Genomic DNA, 27,926 nt, shown 5'->3' on the forward strand with positions numbered 1-27,926 from the left:
AATGTTTGTGTGTATGTGTTTGTATGTATGCATGTATATGTGTTATGTATCATCTATCTATATCGATCATCTCTCATCTATATCTATATCTTATCTATGTCTATATGTAGTAATAACGGAGAGGAAGTCATACATTTGAGAAGGAGTAGGGGCATGGGAAGAGTTTGGGTGGGAAGAGGGAGGAATAGAAATGTAAATATAGTCATCGCGTTTGAAATTCTCAAAATAACTCCTAAAAATTAGTAACAACAAATGAGTATACAGACTGGGAAGTCCTTAGAGGAATTTAAATATATAGGTGACATGAATGTAATTGGAATTAGCAAAAAAATATCATCTGTGTCATTTGCAGAATAAATGAAAATAGAGTAAATTTTACAAGGAAAATGAGTAGTTAAAAAGCTGGTTTAGTATTCTAAGGAGACAGATGATGATATCTAGATTCAATCGGGTAGAGGGGCTGGGGGAATGGAGATAAATGAACCAATGGACACCTAGCTTTGAAAGTAGAGATGGTGGAAATAGCAGTAGAAAAATCTAATCAACACTACAGTTTCTTCATAGCTCGAGAGAAGTTATAATCCTACATGTTTGTGGAATTGATTTGAATGGTGTGGGTGTGAATATTTGCAGAGCAATAGATATGAAGAGGGACAGGAATTTTAAGGAAGCATTAGGGGATACTTTTGAGAGCCTAAGTAGTTTAATAAAAAGTTGGAGTCATAATATGGAAGCTCATCTGGCCTGTGGTTTAAGATATTAATATGCACACCTCCCAAATGAGGACAGAATGAAATTAGAAGCATAGATGATATTAATCAGAGAAAGATTATATTACATAAAAAGAAAAGGAGGCGTAAGATATCTTAAGAAACTTTGGAGTCTGTGGAGAGAATTCAGTTGATAAAGTCCTTGTCTTACAAGCATGAAGCCATGAGTTTAATCTCTAGAACCTATATAAAAACTTTGAGATTGTGAGATATGCATGTATTACAAAAAACACGGAGGCAGAAGATCCTGGAAGTTCACAGGCCAACAAATAACTTAGTTGTGAGAACCAAGCCAGTGAGATACCATCACAAAGGAAGAGGGAAAGACATCTGAGGTGGTTTTATGACCTCTACACACATGTATACAAATGTGTGCATGCACCCCAACACCATGTGAACATGTATGCATACCAAACATGCAAATACACACAACAAAAAGAAACTCTAAGAAATAACAAGCCAGATGAGAATGTGATACGAAGTTATCTCCAGAGAATTTGTGAAGTTAGAAGGAAAATAGGAAGTTTGGAGAGACACCGACACCAAGCAAAGACTATTCCACAGGAAGAATTGATCCAGGGTCAGGTGTTGCTGTGAAGCCAAATAGGAAAAGGTTAGAATGCTGGTGAGATCAGCAGGAGGCAAAGTACAAGGTTTTTCATGAAATCTTGGTCTCGTTGCCAGGCACACTTATGTGCACCTGTATCTGGGGTTCTACTGAAGTATACTTGTTTCTGTTCCTGACTGAGAGTGGATCCCTCTCACTCCTTAACGAAGATGAGTTCTATTTTGTGCCTTCATCCACATAATTGATATGTGTGGTGCTTGCTGGTGATGGGATTACACTCCTGACCTGAAACGAAAATTCCTCCTCCCAAAACACTCCGCTTCAAACTCTGAATATACTTATCATCGATTATCAACTTGATTTTGTTTTCAATCAATTTACCCAGTTTCTCTGTTGGCTGTCCTTGAAGACAAGGAGTGACTTTGTCGAGTGATGTAATTTAGACATAGCAACCCCGGAACAAAAGCAATGTTTTCAGTTTGGGAACAAAAGTGATTCTCCCGACACTACCAAAGCAGGAATTAGACATAACCTTGAAAATCAAAACTATAATGAGTATTTAAGCAGGACGAGTTAGAAACGTGTGCTCTAGATTAAACTTTACAAATAGGAGAATGAATTACCTTTCTCGCCTTCACTTTCAAAGGACAATCTTCTTCTTCGTAGTTTACAGGTGTCTCCTTCAGAATCATTTATGGATTGGGACTGTGGCGAAAGATCAGCCTGTGTTAATGAAACTCAAAGAGGGATCTAGAAGATTACGCTACTTGAATATAATGTCTTACTGATAAACTCTTTATTATATCACTTTGCAGCAACCACTTTAAATCTTAAGAATTATATTTTGCCCAGTAGTTATAGTAATTTTCTTGAAGGTTAGCTCTGAGTTGTAAACGTATTGATAGAATAATTCTAGTAGCTTCGCAATTTGATTGAGGAAACCATGGTTTGTAGGAGTTATGTGCTAGGAATTTTAGGATCTCGCATTAGAATTTAGAAATAAAATAGTCCACATAAGGGAGTATTTTGTATAACACGATAAACGTTTAAAATATTAACCATTTAGACAAGTAGAAGAGTCTGTGTTATTGCTAGCCAAATGTATGAATCAATTTACAGTAACTAGGAGGTATATATTACTTAGTAATGAACATAAGGCTAAATTTTACAATCAGTATATGATTGAGGACAGTAGATACTATGATAAAAGACCTTTACTACACTTGCTTTAGTTCTTCCTTCTCCTCTTTGATTGTCTGTACAACATCAATCTTGTAAATCAGAGCAGAATTTCCCTGCGTTGTTCATTTGGGTGCCGTATGAATTTCAGTACAATGGAGTCACCTGAGGTTCATAGTTGCATTTTAGGTAAAACCAGAATGAGGTTTATGCTCTCTGACTGAGGTCACAATAAAACATTCAGTGAAACTATTCTGAGAACATATGTTTAAGAACTGGAGACTTTTTACTGTAAGTTTTAGGTTTTGTTGTTGTTGTTGTTGTTGTTGTTGGTTTGAAAAGAAGTTAGCTCAGTAAGCTGAATTAGAACACTGAATGGCCACCCGGTGACCCCAGGATCTGCTGTTTCTTAAGCCTCTCAGGATGCCTGGTGATGACTACAACTCCATGGAGACTTAAGTCGAGCATCTTTTGCCTAAATATTGACCCAGGGAATTCTTCCATAGAACACATTATCTCATAAATAAATACACTGGGCAAGTACCAAGAGCTCAATGTTTGATGTATGATAAAAGGGCATTTAGAAAGGGAATGGACTTTCTGAAACTTGGTGAATTAACCCAGTAACAAATAGTGAGCTACAATGTAAGCTATTCTTTTACACGACAGGACTAGTTTATAGATCAGAGTTCACAGTGGAGCACAGTAAGAGCTACACTCTCAAAATCATGATAGGATGGGTAACGTGCAGAATTAAACAGAAAATATTACTTCTAGTATACCATATTTCATTCATTCCATAGCCTAGATTTTGACTCTGTTGTAAGAGTTAATTAGTTCATACTTCATTAACTTGAAAGTTGAGTTTAGTATTAATCTAAACTTTGATAGAGCTAATACTTTCAACATTACAGAAAATCAATAGCAACTGATATGGTAGGAATAGTAGATGAGATCACATTTTATTCTCTGTCTATGTAAAATAAACTCCTTTAGGGGATTTTTAATATTACTCAAAACCACTCATTTTCCTACAAAACCTCTAAAGTAAACCAAGACTCTAAGAACTTCTAAAAAGTCAAACTTAATTGACCTTTTAAAAATTATTCAACATCTTTTAATACTGAGTTCTAGCCGTATAATTTATTAATTTCAACATTCAGCTGGTCTCTTTCTCTCAGCATTTAATATTGTTAAATTTTTGCTGCAGTGTTTTGTTTGTTGTTTTCAGAAGCGCTTGGCAGATCTACGAATGACATTTCAGAAATGGGAAGGTCAGCAGTGGGGCCCTACCTTTGCGCTCTCGTGTCTCAGGTTGAAAGTCAGTTCTAGATTCGTCAGGAAGTGGTCCGAGAACTCTGGATACATATCCAAGACCTCCAGCAAGTCTTCTCGCTGGATCTTATGCAGGTCGCAGTATGTGAGCGCTCTCACGTCGGCATTAGACTTGCCAGGCTTGGCATAAAGATGAACCATTTCCCCAAAGATATCATTTTTTCCTAAAATAAACCAAAAAGAAGAAGAAGAAAAAAGGAGGAAGAGAAAGAGAATTAATGTTTTCTTTATAAAAGTAGAAAGGGACAACAACCAACTGACCAATCATTGAACCAAAGATTTCAAATATAAGATTCCCATACCTGCAGGAGCATGGAGAGCAACATTCCGTGTCTTGACTGATTGTGCAATGTTTGTTGAGTGAATCTTTGTTCTTAAAATTCTTGGGTACCGTTCTAATCTCCTTCATTTCTTTACTTAGGTTCTTTTGCTAAGTGTGTAAGATCTAGAGGATGCTTTTGTTATACTCCTGAGTGCTAGCTATGGATCTCACCATATGGTTTTCTAAATATACTTTCAGGTAGAATTGTTCTGATACTGTCAGTCCAGGAATATGAGAGAATGAAATGAGCTGGATTCTTGTTCTTTCTGTTCAGCCAGATCATGTCTGGAGCTTTTGCTAATTGACAGCTCCATCATTCCTCAGCACTCACAGAAACGGACAAGTGATATCAGCATACCTTGTTTCCACAAGTTACCAGTTTTGAATCTGCCTTTAAAGTATTTGTCCATTTGTTTATGTTATTTACTTCTATGTATGCCATCCACAGACATAGTCAGGGTTTTGGTCACTCGCTCTTTGCTCTGAAAATTTGGACCCATTGTGCATCTACAACTACTAGGATTATTTCAGTATTGGATTCTGATGGCCATCCCCGTCACATCTGCCTAACCATGTGCTGTCTATTTTCAGTTTCATTCAATGACAAGAGTAGGAATAATCGATATTTTCTGACGACCATGTAGGTGCCATGTTTATGTCAAATGTTTATGTGTACTACATATATGTATTCTTATACATATGTATGTATATGATACTCAAAAATAATTTTGTGAAGATGCAATTACTATAAAAATCTATAAATATTGAAACAAAATTAAAGAAGTAAACTGAATAACGTAAAGTCATTTCTCAGTTGGGTGAAGTGGAGGAAGGAAAAGTAGCCAAAATTAAAACCCATGCATTTTGACACCATAATCAATATCCTTACCTGCCTAGGATATCAAACCTCCCAATATTTCTCAAAATTTCATGGCCATTTTTCTATTTCTGAGTATCAAGGTACTCACAAGGTATATACCTTTGGTAAATATCGGCAGACTACTTGATGAAGTCACTTTTAAAGGTCATTAGTAGCAGTGCAAAATAGCACTTTCTTCACATTTCTAAAGGTTCTTTTCAGATTAAGAATATGCATAAAGTATGCATTTATGTTTGCTTCTGGTGGATTACCACATCTCTCTTCCAATTTAGGGAGCTATCAAGGATGTTTAAACAATAAAGTTCCAACAAGTGAAAAATGCTGGGACATTCTTATTTTAAATGAGAATTTAATAAGGAAAAGTCAAATACCATATACTAATAATTAGAGAGAAGTCATTAGGCATAGTTTAAATAAATACTTATTAGACTTTGAGAACCGTAATGAATAGTAATAATTTTTGATGCTAACATACATGGAAATTGGGACAGCAAAGGAGAAGCTCTTGCAATTCTTTAGTTTTGGTGGCTTTGTTAGACAATTATTTTTTGACTCTGAACTGTATTTGCATGGGGTTTATATTTTAATTACCTTCTGTGAATATAGATGAGCAAGGAGGAAGCCCCATGACGCTGAACACCATTCTATACTCACAGCAGTCTAAGCACAGAAGCGAGTTGTTTTGCACACAGATGCGAGGACAGGCAGGAATAAAGATCAGCCTCCGCTTTCCTTGGTAAGACACCAAGGCAAGCTGTCAGTGTCAAATCCAGTGGAAATTTCGTTTGATAAGTGGCCTTGAGGTGACTTAGGATGCTTTTATTCCATGACTCTTTATTGGTTTAGAAACCAAATAGTGTACCTTCTCAATCTGTGGACTTTTGACTGTAATAATCATGAAATTATCAAAATACCAAGGGAATCACGTAAACTACTTTGTTTGTGTAGGGCATCTAGTGAGCCATGCGTTGGGTCTGTCCAACAACAAACAGATAAAACCTGTGAGTTAATAATGTTCAAATGTGAGAACTGAGAACTGAGTGAAAAGAAACCATTCAACTGACACGGAAATTGAACAGTTGGTAGATAGACACTGGGGTGTTGGGAGATGTGAACCCCCAAATCCTGAATTTCTTGCAAACAACTTGTTTTCCTCTGCTCTGAGACAACTTGCAGCTGCTCTGAGCATGAGACCCTCAGGAGTTCCTGATGGCAGGGGAGTGATTTCTGGTGGGTTTGTCTGGGGTGTGGTTATCAGTTAAGCATCCCTATATAAGCTGCCCCTGGACACAATAAAGTCCCATTGCCTGGTTCACGAAGTGTATGGTAGTGCATAGAGTGCAGATGGGCATGGTGCACTACACTGGGGAATGAAACTGGGACCTTGAATGTGCTGGGCTAGAATCTACCTACCTCCCATCTATGCCTCTAGGGCTATATGACTACTCATTAGTGGAACAGTGTATTAAATCTATGAGAAAACTGAATTTCATAGACACTGGAGGTGGTGTTACTGTGGGGTGAGGGAGTTTCGATCCTGCAGCTATGTGATCAGAATGAAGGAGAATAGAGTTGGCTTTTTCTGTTCATCTCTCCATTACCCTAACAGTCCAAAGAAATGCTTTGAATTCATATAAGTAGGTTCATTTTTAAAGAGACAGAGTGAACTAAACATGAATGTTCCTTTACACTCAAACCTATGTTTTATTCATTTTGTAGTCTATCAACTCTGGTCCTAATGTTAAACACACCACTTCATTCTGTTAAGTCAGGACCCCAGTTTCTTTTCTAAGGGTTTAATAAATAGCAGGCAAATGAAATTCATGAAATTATAAACTCAGCTCATATTTCTGTAGGCACAGGCTAATTAGTATGTCTACAACATTGAGTCGTTCATATTAAGATACTCAAGGATCAACCATGAAGCCAAGATCTCACATGAAATGGAAAATATCGACTGTTTTTATAGATTTAGCTTCAAATGTCTAAGTAGCTGCCAACAGTTGAAGAGAATCACGAGAATGTTTGCATATTACACAGAAATTGAGACATTAAAAATACCTTTTTTGCAAGGTTAATCTGATATGCAATGAATTGAAATAAAGCTCTGAAATGATCGGTGTTGTCGTCCTTATCAACCAATCTGTCTGTTAGTCTATCGTTCTAAACTAATGTTTGTCTGCAACAACTCATACCTGAAGCTGTCATTGGTCCTGGCTAAAATACTCACCAAGAATAGCTACCACTATGTCATCCTTGAGGATTTCTATGGAGCCTCTGGATAAAAAGTACAGTGCCGTTAGGACATCCCCACAGTGAACCAGGGTGTCTCCTGGAGGAGCGTGGGTGGTCTTGAACTTCATTGCCAAAGCTCTAAGGCAGCCTTTACTTGCTCCTCGGAAGGCTTTGCAGTTCTGCAGCAAAGTCTGGTTCAAATGCAGGCAAATGTCAGCTTGTAAACATTCTGGAAACCCCTTTAGGACCTGAAATGAAAAAATAAAGAGTTTGATACTACCGGAACACCAGGCACTTCAACTTGAAATCAAGTCTATTTCTTGCTCACAGATCTGAAGATGCAGTAATTATTACGAGGGAGATTTTATAACGCAGCTAGTTTGCTTCCCTTAATGAATATTTGGTTTGCTAAACATGTCAGAAGTTTTAGCTCCATATTGTTCTGTGAATTAACTGCCGACATTTGATTCAACCCAAGTGCTGTCTCATTAAAATGTTATGCCTACACATTTCACATTACTTCTTGCCTGCATTAGATTATGCAGTATCATATTGTGCATAAATTAATGAAACAATCAAAAGGACACTGGTAAAAGGCAATACAACTCGAAAGATGAGAAACTTTTTGAAATAATTTTAGATCAATTTAAATTGTCGTCATGGGTGTACATCTACTCTGATGCAGCTTTGGTATTTGCAAATATCATAACTGATGAAATGTTTAATCAACAGTATTTGGAATAGTCATATTTTCTATACACTTTTTTTTTGGTTTTTCAAGACAGGGTTTCTCTGTAGCTTTGGATCTTTCCTAGAACTAGCTCTTGTAGACCAGGCTGGCCTCAAATTCACAGAGATCCACCTCTCTCTGTCTCCTAAGTGCTGGGATTAAAGGTGTGTGCCAACACCGCCCAGCTCTATGCAAATATTTTTATACTAAATGTTTGGAGAAACACTGAAAACAAAGGAAAGGAGAGCAGTTGATATACTTTCAAAATAAACTTTAATTTTTAGTAATAGAAATAGTGCTACTTTTGAAAACTCACTGGTTAATTTAAAACCAGAGGCACAGACTAAACAATAATTTGTAATAAATGTCCCTTAGTTTGAATGAAATAACGTGTTATTTTTGCAAAGTTATCCATATGCAACGGGTCGGGAAACTGTTCTTTTAATTCTTTGCATATTATTCTCTGGGGCATCACATGCAGACTTTAGCTTTTATACTGACTTCCCCCGCAATGAACAGTATACTTTAGGGTAGATGGACCCATAGAACAGAACAATTTACGGGGCAATAATGCATTTAGAGATTTTTCTTTCTCTGATTTTTATTGGTTCAACTTTAGTATATAATTTAATATAATCAAAAATCATCATAAATTGTCAATAAGACAATTCAAGTGTATTTAGTCCAGAAAAAACTTCAAATTAAATTATATTTGAGTCAAACTATGATTGTCAGTGTTTGAAATATAAAACAACTCCAGTGATTCGACTTCTATGAAGCTGCTATGTGATTTGGCTGCTGAACTGACTACGGCATACCATGAAAAGATCTTTAATATGTGTGAAGCCCAGCAGCCACATTTTGTTATTGTTTTAACAATCAACAGAGAGTAAAGTGTATTTTGGAAGAAAATCTATGGATTTAAAAATTTTTATAAAATTTGCCACGATTGACTCTTGTGCAAGTCACTTCACCCATCCATGTCTTTCCTTTTCTTTAAGATCAGAATCGTCACAGTGCCAACTTAGTTATGTTACTGCTAAATAGTGCGCCAGCTGTCAAATTCTGCTTACTCAGCTCCACGCTGCCAACACTTTCAGCCTGAAAGTTTTCGGGTCCAGTAGAATTCAAGCCTTCCTCTTGTATGAGTTTCTGGGCGTGCATCCTTAAATGTTCTACCTATGACTTTAGGTCCCACCAGCCTGAGTAGACCCCTTCCAGTGTTCTGCTTGGACTAAAGACCTCTCCAATATAAACTGCCTCAAATTGACAAGTCCTGTCTCCGATGCCTAGGGGTTTTATCTTACTCTTATAGAGCCCTACATAAGTTTAGGTTTCCTCACAGAACCAATGCATGACCACTCTTTTCCGTCACCTACAATGAAAATTATTGCTTTGAATTCTTTGGCAAGTTGTACCAAGCTGGGGATGACCTTAGTTTGGACCACTGGTTTCTGAATTAAGGATCATTTTCATTGGGGATTCTATAGGAGAAAACTACCAGTGTCCACTGGCTTCTCCATGCATCTTTGAAAGCCACTTTTGGAATCTCAGCCTAAATCTTAAATAACAATGCTAGGTTATAGGGGGTAGAACACTATGCCAAGCAATAGCTAGACCTTTCCTTTTAAATACAGTTGACAAAATATCTTGTACTTCACATAAATGAAGGAGGGTACTCATTCTGTACAACTGTTTGTACAGGATATGTTTCTGGCAGATTCATTGAACTACCCCTAAATATCATCAACCCGTTGTGTTTCTGTGTGTCTGGGCGTGCTGATGTGTGCGTTGGCATGGTTTGAGTTGGAATACAGAGATGAGTCAGCAATGGTATTTCCATCTTTTGAATTTGTCAATGAACTACACAGTTGGATGAGCGTGGACTGACATTCTTGATCCTTCACTTGCCAGTTCTAAGTTTGGTGGTCATTTATCTTCTCTGTGACTTGGTACCTTATTTTTCAAAATGAAATGAATAACATTTGTTTCACAGAGTTATGAGTACAGTTAAATAATGTTTGTGAAACATCAAGTTGCTAAGTCAATTTTTCAATATATTTTTGGATTTTTGAAAAAACAAAAAAATTGAGTACATATCTGTCCCCTACCCAAGTAACAGATATGGTCTCTTTAACTAGTTTTTTTCTTTGTTAACTGAGCAGAGTTTAAAGGCTTTGCATTCTAGGCACCATTAGTTTGTAGATCCCATCCCCCAACATTTCTCTGTAATCTAATTTCCTGTCTTCTGAAGTGTTCTGGTTCGTGTGGACATAAGCTTTCACTGGAACTTGCCTTAAATTTATCCTGAAAATAGGCAGTTAATGAAATACAACTACATTTTAGAATCCAAGTCATCTTGGAACTCCTCACAGAACGTGAAGGTCACTTGGGAAAGTTCCCAGTCCAAATGGTCTACTTTCAGTCTTCATTCTGCTAGACTGGAGGCCACTGACAAGGACCGCTTTCAGCTTGAGATGCCATAGAGCCTTATTTTCACAGGTGGTGATTATATAGACATTACAGAAAAGTTACCCATATGCTTTTGTGATCTTAACCCTTACCTGACTTTCTTAACTATCTTAATTTGATCAGTTGCTCAAGGAAAACTGAGTAAGATGTGAAATTCGCTTGTTGGATCTCAGAGTAGCCCATTGTTTGGATTTCTCAAGTAGGTCAGTGGCTTTAGAATTTGTGTTTAACTTTGGGAAAGATGTTTTTAATGGAGAGTTAACAGTTTGGAACATTAAAAAGTACATTTTTTTTTCTAAAGTGGGAAATAAGAGACAATTTCAAGTAGGTGTTTATTCAAGACACCTTGTTCACCATTTCCATCTGGGTTGCCTTCTTTCTTTCCTACCTATTATTGTACAATTTTTTCTGTGTTTATTTCTTTTGTTAAATTTTCTGAAGTAGAATATTTTCATTTATCATTGAACTCTGACATCTTAGCAGGCCTTGCACATATAGAGGAAGAAAGTTGGAATGGAAAATAGCTAACTACAAATCAGGATGGAAGCTTGCTTGACGACAGTTACAGCCATAACTTCAGTGCCCTGCATTCTTGGCCGAGTTGTGCTACTGGAAAGGTATACGTCACTGTCTGCTGTGCATCTGGAGCTATTGTTTTACTGAGTGAATTCAATTTTAAAGACCAAGAAGCATCCCCCACTGTCAGCCTCGTGGCCAGCACCTTAGAAAAGCAGTTCTCATCTTTTAAGCATGCATTCACTCATTTAAATACTTAAATAGCACCAGATTCAAAAGAATCATAATGAATAAAGCGTGTTTTGAAAATGTTCTAAGTCTTCATGACTGATTAAACACAATTCTTACAGTTCTAACAAGAAGTAGTTACACTGTCCTCATGTTGAGGTAGGACATTTGTAATATGCATTTGTAATAATAGTGAACATTCATGGTACCCTCAAGTAGCAGTTAATTTGAGGTGAGTTAAAGTCCTAATCTCATTTTTTAATGCTGTTACTGTACGGCATATTTTTAAGACTTGATGAAGTTCCAGAAAACTCTTCTCTATATTGAAAGGAATCACACACGTTTACTATGTGTGATGTAAAGCCATTTGTGTTTTGCCTTCTCTTTGCTTGGATTTAAGTGAACAAAAATCTATGAGTCTGATAATGAAGAGATAATTTGTTTAAAAATTTTCTCATTTCAGTCTGAAATACTTGCTGTGGTAGTTACATAAGTTTTGTAGTTTACTGTTTTGTGGGCCCCAAATGTAAAGACCATTGGACATAAAAAAACCCACTAATAACACTTCAATATTGTTAAAAGTCATTTTTAAAAGTTACACAAAACAAAGGGAGGACAACAATATTTTCTAACAAAAATCTATGAAATGTGATCAGTAGTTAATTCAGAAGCATCTGACTTCATGGTAGAGTTCCCTAACAGGTGTATATGCTAACACACTTGTAATGTCATGACAATACATTCTTGTTATTTGTACTTAAATTGTACAAGCAGTATAGCATGACAGCTGAGTACATGCTGATATTGATGCAGGTCTAGTGCTTGATATAAATGCTAGTCAAGATGGTAGACAATTTTAAATTAGTAAATCCTCCTATATAAGTTTTTAAATCAATAACAATAAAACATTTATGCTATGTATTGGGCCACCAAGGAAAAAGAAGTTTGATCAGTTCCAATGACAATAAAATTAAAACACTATATCACTGGTGCTCTGAATAGTTTTATATCACCTTGACACAAAGTAAAGTCATCAGAGAGAAGGGAGCCTCAATTGAGAAAGATATCTCAATAAGATCAGGCTATATGCAGGCCTAGAAGGCATTTTCGTAATTAGTAACTGGTGTGGGAGGGCCAAGTCCATTGTGGGTGGCACCAGTTCTGGGCTGGTGGTCTAGGTTTCTATAGGAAAGCAGGCTGAGCAAGCCTTAAGGAGCAAGGCAGTAAGCAGCACCTCTCCATGGCCTCTGCGTTAGCTCCTGCCTTCAGGTTCCGGCCCTGCTTGAATTCCTGTTCAGACTTTATTCAGTGATGAACAATGATTTGGAAGCATAGGCCAAATAAACCCCTTTCTCTTCAATTTGCTTTTGTTTGTGGTGTTTCAACACAGCAATGTAACCCAAACTAGGGCAATAGGTTTTGATTAGCGGCGTTGAGTGAAGAAATATTTCTAATTAGGGAAATTGTCAGCAAAAAAGTTAGGATATGTCATTATTATATCATTTTTTCATGACAATAGGATATATATAGATATATATATATATATATATCTCCTTAATAACATTTTACCTGATAGAAAACTATTTTTAAATTAAGACATATTGTATTGGCAGTAAACTGTTGCTCTTTCCTGAGATTTGAGGCTTAAGACTGAACAGTTGCTGCTTTCTGTCTCCGTCCGAGACCGTCTCATGATGAGTACATTTTCCACATTCTGTTTAAAGTGTGCCAATACGTGAGTTTCTAACCCAAACACTTCCTAGCCTTCTTTACGTTTGGAACTACTGGATTCACTTTTTGAAAGAAACCGAATCTATTTGCCAGCACATCTCGTTATCCTGGATCCTGTAGTACGGAGGTTGATCTGTGTTCTAACCAGGGGCTTTTTCCTCATTTATGCTAGTGGTACTACAGAAGGGAACATTCCCAAAGGCAGGCCGAATAGAGAGCACATTTAGGCAGCCTGACTGTGGCAAATGGTTCCCTAAATAGCAGATTAATCATGTGGACAACTTCGGTGGCTGAGTTAACTGTCATTAGGAAATGTCCTAGGGAAATTCTTTGGGTCATTAAATATACTTAAATCTTGACAAATTAGGATTAATCAAAACACAAATTAGCACTCCCTATGAACCTCCAGCATGATTATCAAACACATTATGCAAGGAATATGCTAAATCTTAAGTCTCTGCCCCGGAGTACAGCTTTACTATTTGAGAGCATCTCCTGACTCTGGCAGAATTGCTGTTTTTATGTGGGCATTCAGCTTCTCGATAAATCTTTAGCACCTGTGAACTCATGAACCTTACATTATGTTCTTTGTGGAAGCTAATGTCTTACCATAATGCATTTTGCAATCTCCAGATCATTCCATATTGTATCATTTCTATAGTTAGGCACCAAGAAATAGGAAACAAATTCATTCTATGTTTCCTTGGTGGCTACATGGTGATTACTACATTTTAACCACTGATTAGAATAGTAAACTCTTAAGTAGGTTTAGCAACACTTATACACATTAATTACCCCAGTGTGAAGCTTACATTGCTTTGACATCTATATTTTTTATTCTACTTCCATGTGGCTGTTAAAAATAAGGAACTATTTTAATATATAAAACCCTTAGGCCTTGCCAGACCATTAAGAAAATTAGAGAATTGTGAATTCAAGAATGTGGAAATATTTATAAACTCTGTAATAATACATTAATGTGTTTCATGTAACCTATACACATTCAGCACACGGTTTGTATTTACTCAAGATACAAAACCTTATTATACTTGGACATGGCTAAAAAAAGTAGGAAGTCCTGAAGCAGTTTTAGCTCCAAAAAATGATGCCTCAAAAAATAAAGAGCATCGTCTTCCTGCATCCTCCTCCTTCCCAACTAGCAGCATTGCTATGACTTTTCCTTTTAGAGGGACACTTAAACTTCAGCGCGACCCAATGAAGACAGGGTTAATGGTGATGTGTAGGCAGAAGGGAATCACTGCTTTTCTTCATCATCCAGGCTCTGGAGTCCTTCCTGCTAGATCAGGAAAGACTTGGCTTACAAGGGGTGTCTCAGGATTTCTGCAGTGTGATCTCAAAAGGAATTCTAAAAACTATTAAGATCTCTGGAGGCTACAAGAAGGACCGGCAGCCTCAGGATTAGATTCTGAGTCTCCCTCTTTTAATCCTTGCACAGTTATTTGAGAGAGATATCGAGGAAGGGACGAAAAGAACATCACTGTAGCCCCTCCTTCTAGCTGCACTGCGGCTAGTGCTTTCTGAATTGATTGATGGCGGATGACCCGATCTTGCTCACAGAGTAAGGGAAAGGGAAATGCAGTCGGACAGGTTCAATGACTTAAATTCTCACGTTGCATCTAAAATGCTATCTTGAGTTTGAATCAAGTATTATGATCCTGGAAATATTTCTCATATGCTGCATTTCAGAACCAAACTTCCTCAATATGCGAAGCAACAGAGTTGCAGTAGTCTCATTTTACAAACATAAAAGATAAGACACAACAAATTAGAGAACTCTGTGAAGAGCTGAAACTTGTAACGTAGTCCAGAATTCACCTAACTATTTTTATTTAACTGTCTTTCAAGTTGGACTTCTAAAGTTGCTAGCAGTATGAGAAGACATAATATGTTTTCTCTTCATTTTCAGTAATTGGTTTTGTAGATGATAAAGGATCAAGATCCCAAGTAGAAGCTCTCTTCATTTTGTATGAGAGGGGTGATGTATTCGTCAGAATATTAAGATAGACAAAAATATAATTCATTGCTTTGTAGGAAAAGTAAAAACCTATATTGACAATTGTTCAACTTATTATAAAGTAGTAGAAGCTTTACAAGAAAATGTACTGTATGCATAGATCAGATTCCCTTCCCATAAAATGTCCTGGCTGTTACCTGGAACCCTGATGTCAGATCTCTGCACATTTCTCCTCCGACTAAACAAGCCCATTGCCTATGTTCCAGTGGTTGACTTTTTTCCAACTACACAAGTTGGTGGAACTACATAATTCAGTAATATAATGCAAAAAAATCATTGGCATTTAAAAATAGGAGGGCTATTCATTCTTCTTTAAACTATAAAGTAAAGGCAAACCATTTGGGAAGTTTAATAATGATGAGCCATTTAAAAACTGCAATCAGAATGGGAACAGGAGGGATCAGGTTGGGGGAGGATGGAGGGAGAGAGAACTGGGAGACACAACTGGAATGGGGGGCATTTGGGGGACTAGGTTAGATACCTAGTGCAATGGAATCTCCTAGGAATATACAGGGGTGACCCTAGCTAAGACTCCTAATAATGAGGCAACTGGAGTCTGAAGCAGACATCTTCTGTAACCAGGCAAGGAGTATAGTGTAGGGATTGGGACACCAACCTAGTCACAAAACCTTCGACCTAAAATTTGTCTAGTCTGCAAGATATACTGGGGGAAAGGAGGCATAGAATTTATGAGAGTGGCTAACCAATGACTGGTTCATGGTCAGGAACTAGAGGCTGGATAGTAAAGAGACCAAAGATAGAGTCAAACACAACTGGGAAAGAAAGTGAATGAAATGCTTTCTAACGATATTCTGCTATACTAGTAGACCGGAGTCTAACACAATCGTCATCAGAGAGACTTAATCCAGCAAATGATGGAAACAGATGGAGCGACCCACAGTCAAACATTAGGCAGAGCCTGGAAAATCCTACCGAATAGGGGAAGGAAGGATATTGGAATTAGAGGGGTCAAGGACACCACAAGAAAACTCACAGAACCAACTAACCTGGACTCATACGGTCTCACAGAGACTGAACCAACATAATCAGGGATCTAGACCTTCTGTGTATATGTTATGGTTTTGTAGTTAGGTCTTCTTGTGGGACTCCTAATTGTTGGAACGGTGATTGCCTTTGACTCTTTTGCCTTCTTTTGGGACGTTTTTCCTCCTACTGGGTTGACTTTTCAGCCTTAATACATGGGGGAGGTACCCAGTCTTATTGCAATGTGATATGCCACCTGTACTGGGTAGGTTTTGCGTGTCAGTAGAAGGAATCTCAGCTGAGAAAATGCCTCAATGAGATCCAGCTGTAGGACATTTTCTTATTTGGTGATCAACAGGGGAGGGTCAAGCCCATGGCAGATGGTACCATCCTTGGGCTGTTGGTCCTGAGTGATTTTATATATATATGCAGGCTGAGCAAGCCAGGTGAAGAAAACCAGGAAGTAGCATCCTTCTATGGCCTTTTCATTAGCTCCTGTCCTCAGGATCCTGCTATGTTTAAGTTTCTGTCCCGACTTCTTCAGTGATGAACAGCAATGCTGAAGTGTAAATCAAACAAACCCTTTCCAACCCCCCATCCCCCACCAACATGCTTTTTGATCATGGTTGGTGTTTTGTTGCAGCAATAGAAACCTCAACTAAGACATCATAGTTGGTTGGTATCCCTGGGAGTCCTGCTATTTTCTGAAAGGAAACAGAGGAGGAGTGGAGCTAGGGGAGAGGAGAAGTATAGGGGCATTGCAACTGGGAGGAGAGAAGGGAGGAGAAACTGCTGTCAGAATGTAATACATGAGAGAGGAATTAAAAAAAAAGACAAAATAAAAAACTGCAACCAGATCGATGAAATAGATGTGGGCTCAAGTATTTGAAAAGTAGAAAAGTTATCATCCACAAACTCGATCATAATCCACAAGAAAAGGAGATATTAAAAAGTAACTGAAAAGTGGCCACAAATCAGAAATTATTGAAAATGAAGAAACATATCTGATAATTTTGGGCTAAAGAACAGGATGCTAAAACAGAAACACTCCATGTCATAACTCACAGGAAAATGCCTATCCTCCTCAGATCCATATTTATCCATCACAAGAAAGGAAAACTTTTATTTCCATGGCACATTCAAAACCAGGAAACACCCATCAACTGTTTGTCCCCTTCCAACAGTAAGTGGGGTATAGTTATTCTATTAAGAAAGGGAAGAAAGAAAGGGCAATGCTAGGTGATGCTGACAAGGAAGGTCAGAGTGCAGACCAAGTACAGGAATTATGAATAAGAACAAAAAGAGAACATGCTGCTTCATTTATTTGAATTTCACAGACTGACTCGGTTGATGGAAGATGACAAAAGTTGAAAAGTGGTTCCACTCTGGCAGATAATTGGGTTTAAGAGAGAGAGAACTGAAAATATTGAATCTGCCTGGGATGTTGGATGCAATTCTAGTATAAAATTTAGTTATTCTTAAAGTACTTGAATCTGTAATCTTATGGTATGAAGCTTATCTTAATTTAAAAAAATGCAACTATCAGACTAGAAAACAGATTTTATACAATTGATGGCATTTTCTTTCTAATCACATAGGAAACTACAAGAAAACCAATGAAACAAAGTCAATGATCTAATGGAGCTTTTTAAAAACAAGCAATGATTTTTTTAATTACATCAGAAATGTTGGTAAATCAGACCCTGTTTAGAACAGCAGCAAAAAAAAAATTGTGTCAAAAACATTCAGTAAGTGAAATGAATGTATTAAAAATATATTAGGAATAATTTATAGTCTATGATAAAACCATGACATATGTAGCGTATGTCGCATTCTTATAAAATAAAACAAAATAGTTGAAATAGACAATCTGAAAGGAAGTTATTCAAATATAATGTATATATAGCGTGAGTATATAAAATGAATTGCTGTAGGAATGCTACACAATTTCATTTTGCAAATAGGATTTGGATGCAATTTTATAAGGTGTGAAGTGAGAAATATCAAGTATAATGTTAAATTACATAGCTAAGTGTTTAATGGTGTGTGTATGCAAATTATATATATATATATGAGAATACTAGCATATTTATCACAGAAGTGAGAAAGATGTGAAAAACTATACACATGAATGATATTGAGTGAATAAATTTTTGATGTGAAGAGAGGATAGCAATGGTTAAGGATGGAATAAAAACCACAATATAGCACTAAAAACCCCTAAATGAATATACATTGATTTTATCTGTGTAAAATTTGTGTGTAACTGTGTCTGTATGGGTGATATGGGCACTATTGTAAAAGGTAGCCTTAACTTGAAAATCTCTGATCAGGTTGTATAACTTTAGAAGAATAATAATTATTAATTGTTACAGGAACAGGCTTGGTGACCAAGATGCTGTATTTGGACATTACCGATGATTTGAAAAGATCTAAAGTAAATTTTAACTACTTGAAAAAAGAATTTTGTTAAACAATTAATAGAACCCACCCAAAATATTTAAGGTGGTTTTAACCTGAAAGCCTTCTCCCATGGTCTGGATTTCATAGTACCAGAATGAGCTATGTCAGGTGCCAAGGGAAAGAAGCTATCTCTAGGTCTAGATGGCTGTGATAACTCTGAACTCCAACAATGACCACCATGGTAAGATATTCCTAATAGTGCAGTAATGACACATATATCGTCAATAGGCAACAGATGCTTAATGATCTTAAGGTGCACTCAACAGGAGGGAAATTATGCTTGGACTTACCTAACCAATCATCTGTGGCTAGGTAGGTCTTAGAAGGGAACCTACTACCACAACTGTGATAGTCAGTATGATTACTAAAATTCATCCTTATACATACAGTAAGTGTAGCTCTCACCCCACATCAAAGAAGCTTTTATTTGCATCAGAGACCATCACGGAAAACCACAACGAGTTATACTGCAAAAACCAACTGATTTAGGGGAGCCCAGTCCCAACAGATACATGTACAACTCTACTCCCGCACTGAAGGCTTAAGGAGCAGCATGGAAGAGGAGCCAGAAAGGCTGTAAGAACCTGAAGGCAGGGCATCTGTTGTGAGATTATGTCTCCTGGAAATGATAGGGAAGTTACACCCATAATACCGCAACAGTATGGCTGCCTAAATGAGACCTGAACAGTGATAATACCAGTAGACTCGCCATTGTGGAATGGGGAAATACCAGAGTATTTCTCTAATAAAAGAACTATGGTTTACTAATGACTGCTCAGAAAGGAAGAATTTGTTTTCCTCAGGGGAAAAAACCAAGAGGGGGGGCTTAATTAGTATTCAATACCAACTGAGGAGCCCTGAAATCATATATACAGAAGCAACACTAAATGGATTCAGATACATATGAGTATTTGTAACAATAATAATCAAAGAAGAAAAGTTTATCAGTTTTTTTAAAATTAGGGATAGGGGAATGAGAGGGGTCAGAAGGAAGAAAGGGAAGGAAAGAAGTGACGTAATTACATTTTAATTATTTTTTTCAAAAATTGTGTGTAAGTAGTTGCTGTGTGTGGTTCACACACGTGGACACATGGGCAAAGTGTATGAAAAGGCCAAAAAAAAAAACATGAAGTGGCTTCCCCAATCACTCTTAATTCCTTCAGGGCTGGGTCTCCCACCCAGGCTATCTGGTTAGTGATCTCCTTGAATCGACCTCTCTCTATTCCCCAACATGGGGTTTACTGGTGCATATGGTGATGCCCAGTTTTTCACCTTGGAGCCTGGGATTTGAACTCAGGTCCTCGTGTTTGCACAGCAAGCCCTCTTGCCCACTGAGCCAGCTCGCTAACTACTATTTTTAAACAAATTCTTATGCTCTGATAACTTACAGTAATTTTACTACTTATATTGGAATAGAGTTGAGTCTTAGCGTTTCTTTTAATTTTAGTTCAGTGACCTGAAAAATCTTTTCTCCAAAATAGTATATGGCTAGTATAAAAGTTGTAATCTATGGGAGCTATTATATTTAATAAAAATATCCCTAAAATATTTATAAATTCAGATTCAGTGAGCTAAGGGAAAGTAATTAAGTATTACATTGCAATTAATGCCCTCCTCATGCATAAGGATGAAGGCAGAGAAATGAAATGTAATCAGAGACATGGTGAAACATAGTCCCTGATTTTCTTCTCTTTTTTATTATCAAAAATATTAAAAATTAAAATATAATTACATCACTCCCCCTTTTTATCCTTCCTACCCTCTTCCATGTCACTCACTTTTCTTTTCTTAATTCTCACCAATATCTACATGTCCCACTTCCCCACCTAATCCCAGAATGGCTCCATCTGTTTATTTTAACCAAGACTAGCACATATATTTTGTTCCACTTACCAGTCCTGTTTGTGAAATAACCAACCATATAGCATCTTTTCCTGACCTTATACATTCTCACCAATTCTTCAGATTCTTTATTATGAAGTTTGGCTGATCATCAATTCTCAAATTATCGGCAGCTAAATATTCTGAATGCTTTCCTAGACAGGAGACTGGCATGCTGTTATAGACTGAAGCCTCTGTCTTGGGAAATAGCATGAAGATCTCCTTTTCCTTGCATCTGCCTGTCATGATTCACAGCAAAGATCCAGAAGTCAGCGATGGATTTCTGGGTTCCAATAAAATAACTACATTGATGAGGTGTGAACCTTTGGCTTATCTTCCCCTATGGCAGCTTTTCCTAAACACGGTCGTGTTTTTTCCTCTGTGAGGTTTATAAAACGTCACTATCTGTGAAGATTACAGATTGAAAGGGCAAGATGAATTGCAACAGAAATAGAAGTGTCTTAGCATGGAGGCCAGGCTCCACCATCAGAAATGATGCAATTTCTCTCTCTCTCTCTCTCTCTGTCTCTGTTTCTGTCTCTCCCAAACAAAACAAAACAAAACAAAACAATTAAACTGTCTCAAAGCATGAAACTGTGTTGTGGGGGTGAGTGACTTGCCTCACTAATAGAAGTCAAGATACCAACTAAAATACACTTTGAGGGATATATATTATGGAAGACGTAATTATTCTGCACTTTTTCTATCTGTACACTCACGTAAATGTCTACATCTAGGAAAGCATATATCTGAAATATCGGCTATATTACATTCTTAAGGACATGTAATAACATGCCTTCGGGTGAGCTGTTTTCTGCTAACTTTCATCCTTAAATTGATTAAAAAAATACTGTCTGGACAGTGGTGGTGCATGCCTTTAATCCCAGCAATTGGGAGGTAGAGGCAGGTGGATTTCTGTGAGTTAGAGGCTACCCTGGTCTACAAGAGCTAGTTTCAGGACAGGTCAAAGTTCCAGAGAAACTCTATCTTGAAAAACCAAACAACAACAACAAAACAAAAACAAAACCCTAATGTATTAGGTCGAACAGGTGTGTATTTGTTAATAATAAATCTCGGTGCACTAGCTTGTTTTTCATGGTAGCGAGTATCAGGCCTTTCTTTCTGGGGAGAATATTGGGGTGATCTGAGTTCATTACGTTGGAGAAACGCTGAGTTAATCTAGGCTCCATCTAAAAGAGGCTTAGAATAACATTTCCAAAGAATACTTTACTACTGAACTTCAATGAGGTCTGTGTTGAGAGTAAGGAACAGAGGAAGGAGACCCAGTGAATGAGTTCCTAAGTGAATGTGTGCTGTTGACATGTATCTGGAGCCTCAGACCAATGGAAGAAATGGAGGAGCTTACTCCCTCCCCAGAGTGAGGCTCAGAGAGAAATGGCAAAGCCTTCTCTCCTGGCCCCTGTGTGGCTGCTGATAGTAAGTGCAGAAAATGTCCACCATTGCTTTCTCTGTCCCCTAAAGAATGCTGAAGAATGCTCCCCTAGAGGACTACTCCTGGTGAAATTAGCTGAGCCTATCCTTTTGATGTGGCTGAATACCATACACCGTACCTCTTGTTTATCTTTATATAATAACCCTGTCTCCTTGTTCAGCTGTTGACAATAACCCTTCTTTCTATTCCTCTTTCTGTAACATGCTGAGCTTCTGGGTGTTGCAGCTTCTCTAGCAGAGAGCCCAGGCTACCAGATTCCAGCTTTCTATGTCTATATGTTTGTACTTGCCTTGTTTCCTAGCCATGCAAGTCATGTTCAATTCTCTGGAGGCTGTGCAATTGTTTTCTTTTTCTTTCTTTCTTTCTTTCTTTCTTTCTTTCTTTCTTTCTTTCTTTCTTTCTTTCTCTCTCTCTCTCTCTTTCTTCTCTCTCTTTTTCTTTCTTCCTATCTCTCTCTCTCCCTCCCTCCCTCTCTCTCTTTCTTTTTCCTTTTTTATTGGCTTAACCTGTGTTGATAAAAGAACAGGAAACTGAATTGGGTCTGAATGGCTCTGCTTCTCTAACTCACCAAAGAAAGTGTTTTATGACATGTCATTCCCCTCTGCATCAGGAACTGCATCAGGTCCTGTTTAGACAGGGTCATTATTTTCAGGAGTTGCAAAACAAATGTAGAAATCATTTCCACTCTCTACTGCTGTAAGAAGAACATTAGTAATACACTGGAGAAACGGAAGCCCAGAGTGTACTCACTGCCTCTGTGGTGTTTCTGCAGTAGCTATTGATCTTTTTAAAGTCCTGGGGCAAGGTGCAATTACTTCCCTGGGTTCAAAACCTGCTAAAGAAACTGTGTGTGGTGGCACACTGACCTTTAGTCCCAGAACTCAGGAGGCAGAGACAGGAAGATCCCTGAATCTGAGGCTAGCCTGTATTTATACAAAGAATTCCAGGACAGCCAGGGCTATGTAAAAAACAAACAAACAACAAACAAAAAACAAAACCAAAAACAAACAAACCTGTTTTCAGGGTAAAGTAAAAAAGACTCCCTGGCTATGGGAGCACGTGCTGGTCTTTGGGTCCCTGTAGATAAGTAAATAAACTGTAGATAAGTCATTCTGTACATGGTAGGAAAATCCATCATTTTGAAAGATGACTGAGTGACTTGCCACCTAAAAACATCAGATGCCTGTCTTATGCTGTGTACTAGTCATGCAAGGGAGCTGCAGATGTTTCATTGCTTTTTTCTACAGTGGTATTTTAAAGAGTTGTAGAGTAAGTTGCATAGGATGGGCAGATGAACTCAACCTTTCCTAAAGCATAGGTTGCCTAGCAACTTGCTACAGAAAAAGGCTAGGTGTGACAAACCTGTATACTAATATATAAGTGCAAGTTTATAATAAACACTTTTTGAAGAAATTGGCAATCCCTGTCAGTTGATTAATCATCATACAGATGAAATTATCATCCTTAAAAATACAAATTATATTTATTTGTGTGTGTGTGTGTGTGTGTGTGTGTGTGTGTGCACTTGTGAAGGTCAGGGGTCAAATCTTGTGAGTTGGCTTGCTCCTTGCACCCACGTGGGTCACAAGTATAAAGCCCATGTGCCATAAATATTCAGCAGCAGGCTTGGCAGCAAATGCCTTTACCCACTCTCTAAGCTATCTCACAAAAGTATCCTCTTAAGTGTATATGGCAAAGTTATTTTTAAAACTCAATTTCTAAACAAAAACCAAATATTTATTTATAGAAAACCAAACGATTTCATGGGTCCTATTCCCCACTCTCTGCCTCTTTTAAATGTTTGTTGCTTTAGTCAGATATGCAAGCACAATTTTGAACACCTTTGCTATGTTATATTGGTTAGCCAAATGTTGCTCTCTGTTTATAAATAAAAGGTTTTTTTTTTTTTAAAGAAAAGGTAGAGGATTAAGAGATCTAAAAGCATGCTACACCATTTTCAAGTTTTCCTTTTATGCTGATGACTGGGTTTATCATAAGGATTGTTTTTACCTGATTTCATTCATTGAGTACAAGTAAGGTCCCTACCTTTGCACTTCTCTGTGATGTGTCAAAAGCTGCAATCTGAACACGAAAGTAGAGTACATGTGAAATTATTTAATTAAGTGTACAGAATATTGACGTTCTCTCAGTGTGTCTGTATGTGTGTGTACCCAAATGCACGTGTGTACCCATGCTTTTGGATGCCAGAAGTCAGCAGCTTCTGTCCACTTTTTAAAAAACTGATACAAGGTCTCTAAATAGCCTGGAATATACCTAGTAGGCTGGGCTGGTAGGCCTGAGAGTCTTGGAGCTCTGCCTTGTCTGTCTTCCTGGTGGTGGAGTCTTAAGTAAGAGCTACTACATTTTTAAAAAATTTTTCTTTGAATGAGTTGTGGGGATTGGACTCAAATCTCCATGCTTTGGGGGCAGAGTGAGCTGTCTCCCTGTCCCTAAGATGGGACTTTCATTGAATACAATTAGATCAGGAATGCAGCAATGACTTCAATGCTAGTACTAGAGGTGTTTCTGCCAGGTAGTTGAGAAACTAGAAGTAATGTGAAAATAAAGAAAATACAATATGATTAAAATATTCTTTAGAAATCCCACCAGCCCCAAGAAATGATGACCTCTGTTAACTAATCTGCCATTTATCAGCCTTACTTCTCCTTTGGTTTTCTGTGCTGACTTCTTTAAGAAACATGCTGTGTCATGCAGAATATCGCTGGGCTTGAAAAGACTTTTAGCCTGTTAGGATGACTTCATTGAAATCTTCCAAGCGTCTGCTCCTACAGCTCTACCCCTCCCATATCGTCACCCACCTCACCGTCCATGGAGAGTCTGTTAGATCATGTAATACCATACTGGTGAGCTCACTCTCTTTCCTGAAGAACACCACACCACATTATTTTGAACACATAATCACTGTGTTCTAAGTGATTTTTATCTGTTCACCTTTCTGGACAATCTTGTCATCTAGTCCATTAGTCCAGATACTTTCTATTTGCATCTCTCAAAATTGCCTTCATTGAATAGTCCTAATAAAAAGTCTATTTCCCCAATCCTGCTCTTCTGAAAACCAACTAAATAAAAATGTGCCTGCACTACTAATTCACTGTGTGTATGTGTGTGTGCGCACATGCTCACACGCATGTGCATGTATGACTTGTTCTCTTGCTTATGTTTCTGGTGGTTACCTTTCTTCTCTACAATCAACAATTCTAATAGCGATTTAGCCGAGTGGTTTTTGAGCCACATCCATTGCAAGATGCTCCATGAGGAAGACTTGGACACTTCTTACAGGGAGTGGAAGAAGTGGGCAGCGGATAGGTTATGATGTACACGCTGTATTTGAGTACAGGTGCCTTCACATGCTTATACGTAGTGAGTTTTTTAGAACTGTAGAAAGTGTAAGTGACTTGCTCAAGAGGGTGGCAGGCTGTGTACAAGTGTCAAGGTCTCTTGACTTTTTCCTGTTTCTCAGCCATTACTTGGTTGTTGTCACAGCAGAAATTTTAGGCAAGGCAAAAGTCCACTAAATGTGCACACGTGATTTTCTTCCATGCCAATATTAAGTTATAGAGATTACTTCCTGCCATGATAAGGGACATTTGGACCATCAAGTATCAAGCCTAGCTCACAAGTCTGGTATTAGTCTGCTTGAATTCTACACTTAGATGGAAAACAGTTTTTTTTATTTTCTTGTTGTCGGTGAAACTAAAATAATGTTGGTGAACTTCAGAAAGTTTCTGATTGGGTTAAGAGATGGCTTTCATTTGCAAAAATTCCTTGAAATGCTGATAGCTCTAACTTGAAAACACATCTCTTTATTATCAACCAAGCCATTTACTGCATGCATATTTTCAGGATTAATCTGTGCACATGCTTGAGACAATTATACAGTCCTAAAACTGAAGCCAGACCTTGAAAAACACATTCCTTTCACTACCTTTGTTGGTTTGCCCCTCTCCTTTTGTTCTTTAGCCCATTTGGTTCAAGTAAAAGGGAATCCATAACTGTTTTCTATTCTGGAACATACTGGCAGCAGAATATATGAAAAGTTAAAAAACAGAAGGAGTAAGGGATATTACCACTTTTTTTTTAGGTCAATTATTTCGATGTTTTGGTGGTCTCCTAAGCAATCAAACGCCTTTAATTGTGAAATAATTTTAAGTGAATTAACTGTGTGTTTGGAAACCTTTACTTCATTTGAAGATGATTGAACAGTAAAAAATGGCCTGAAATGCTTCATGAGAAATTATATTTAAGTTTATACTTAAATAAAATAATACGGAATGTTGATGCAAAATACAACAGTTTGATGTAGTTTTATGTATCACAGTACATAAACTAGCTAATTTTTAATCGTTTTAAAATTATAATTTTTACCAACAATAACTTGGCAAGACACCATAATCATTAACAATGTGGTTTTGGCCGTCTCATAGTACAGTAGCTTTTCCCTAATCAACGTTGTTTTACACAGCAAACATCTTCCATTTGCTCTTTGCGGCGTTATCTCATACTGAGCTTTGTTTTGATTTTTTTCTTTTCTACTCACTTTGCAGTCACAAAATGAAAATGTAGACACCATGTACAAACAAGAAGTTCGTGCAAAGTCAAGTTTTCAAAACCACATGCAAGTCTCAGCGGCACATGGCTTAGAGCTCACACGCTCCAGGATCATGTAAAACTGGCATGCAGATGAGAGGAGAGGAAAGCACCTACATCATGAAGAGAGGATGATGAAAGAGAATGACATTTTCTTTATGACAATTATCTAATGCAAACCGTATACCCATAACCTCTACCAGCATGGGGATGGGGGCAGAAAAGTGAATTTTTGTGGGGCGTAGGAAATTGTACAGCAACGTTATTGGAGGTCAAGTTGTTACTGAAATGGAGAATTGCTATTCTGTACTTGGCCTCATCCATCTTATCTTCCCCAGCTTCTTGCTCTGTATTTCCTCTGTTATATCATGCAAAAAAAAAGATCAGAACTAACACTGGAAATCATTTAACAAGCTCTAAACCTGACAGATAACAAGGGTATTCTCCACAATTTACACGAGAATTAAATGGGATATAAATACCTCCTGTTCTTACCGGTGGGTGTTGTGATTCCATGTGTTAAGGGGTGAAGCAGACAGGAAAGAGATAAATCTTTCATAAGTACATTGTAAATAGGCAAGTGGTATAGAAACCATATTTATAGGTAATAGAGTCAAACAATGATAGGTAAATAGTTGTCACAAAATATTTTATCATAAAAATGGCCATAAATCTACGTTTTATGGAGAAGGGAGGTAAAATAACTGGCTGTATTACTACTGTTATTGAAATACCCTGGCAGTATGAAGCAATAAAATTGAGTGATACATATTTTAATTAAAAATACTTGACAGTGCTTAAGCAAGCCCGGCACTAGCGATTCCTCAGCGGTTTTGAATGCTGGTATCTTTGTTAAACAAGCACAGTAACAATTTATAAAAGCAACCGATATATATATATAGGTGCTCTTTCTTGCTAGATTAAAAACCACCTCAGAAGAGATTAATTTAACAAGTGGCTTTTTCACCATGAACTTTGGGACACCTGAAAATTGCAGCTCATCAGTTGAGCTACATTTTTCGACTCTAAGGAGCTCGCGTATTTCTTCAAATTAAAAATTTTATGTTAATATGATTGTATTTCTCAGCAAATAAATCACATGCAACTATGATAAATTTATCGACATATAAATGTGTGTTTGAGTTGACAGCAAGTGCTCTATGGCTTTCACCGTGAATTCTAATTTTGATCCATTGTCTTTTTGTTGGAACATCTCTGGCCAAATGGTAAATAGCCATCTAAATTGTCCATATACACTCACACAAAAATGGCATCATGTAATTGATGGAATCAAATATGGATAATTTATTTTCAGAACAGGGGAGTGATGTGCCTTTTTTTTCTGTAGTTCTGTACTAAGCAGTGGGGTTTGGCTTTGTTGCATAATTTATCTGTAGCATTAAGTGTCTAAAGCCAAACAGCAAAGTAAATAATGTAAGAAATGCTCTTAATCCCAAAAAGAGCTCTTCAAAACCCATTCATCTTAATTAGACTTCTATGCCGTGATTGAGATGCTTGTGAAAAGTGTGTTGTTTT

General features: G+C 37.4%; 1 protein-coding gene across 3 annotated transcripts in view; it reads right to left on the minus strand.

The window, feature by feature from the left end:
* The window catches only part of Kcnh7 (potassium voltage-gated channel subfamily H member 7), a 433,159-nt gene that overhangs the window by 24,565 nt on the left and 380,668 nt on the right, over positions 1–27,926 (minus strand). For 2 of the 3 annotated variants that reach the window (XM_048426222.3, XM_085681045.2), the window contains 3 exons: positions 7,285–7,537; positions 3,811–4,016; positions 1,962–2,043 (listed from right to left, as the gene is read on the minus strand). In XM_048426222.3, the coding sequence (XP_048282179.1) occupies positions 1,962–2,043; positions 3,811–4,016; positions 7,285–7,537 (541 nt within the window). The remainder of the gene's footprint in view (positions 1–1,961; positions 2,044–3,810; positions 4,017–7,284; positions 7,538–27,926) is intronic. The other variant, XM_087900009.1, reaches the window with a different exon arrangement.

The sequence above is a fragment of the Myodes glareolus genome, chromosome 21 (genome assembly GCF_982192425.1).
Source record: "Myodes glareolus chromosome 21, mMyoGla1.1, whole genome shotgun sequence".
Classification (NCBI taxonomy): domain Eukaryota; kingdom Metazoa; phylum Chordata; class Mammalia; order Rodentia; family Cricetidae; genus Myodes; species Myodes glareolus.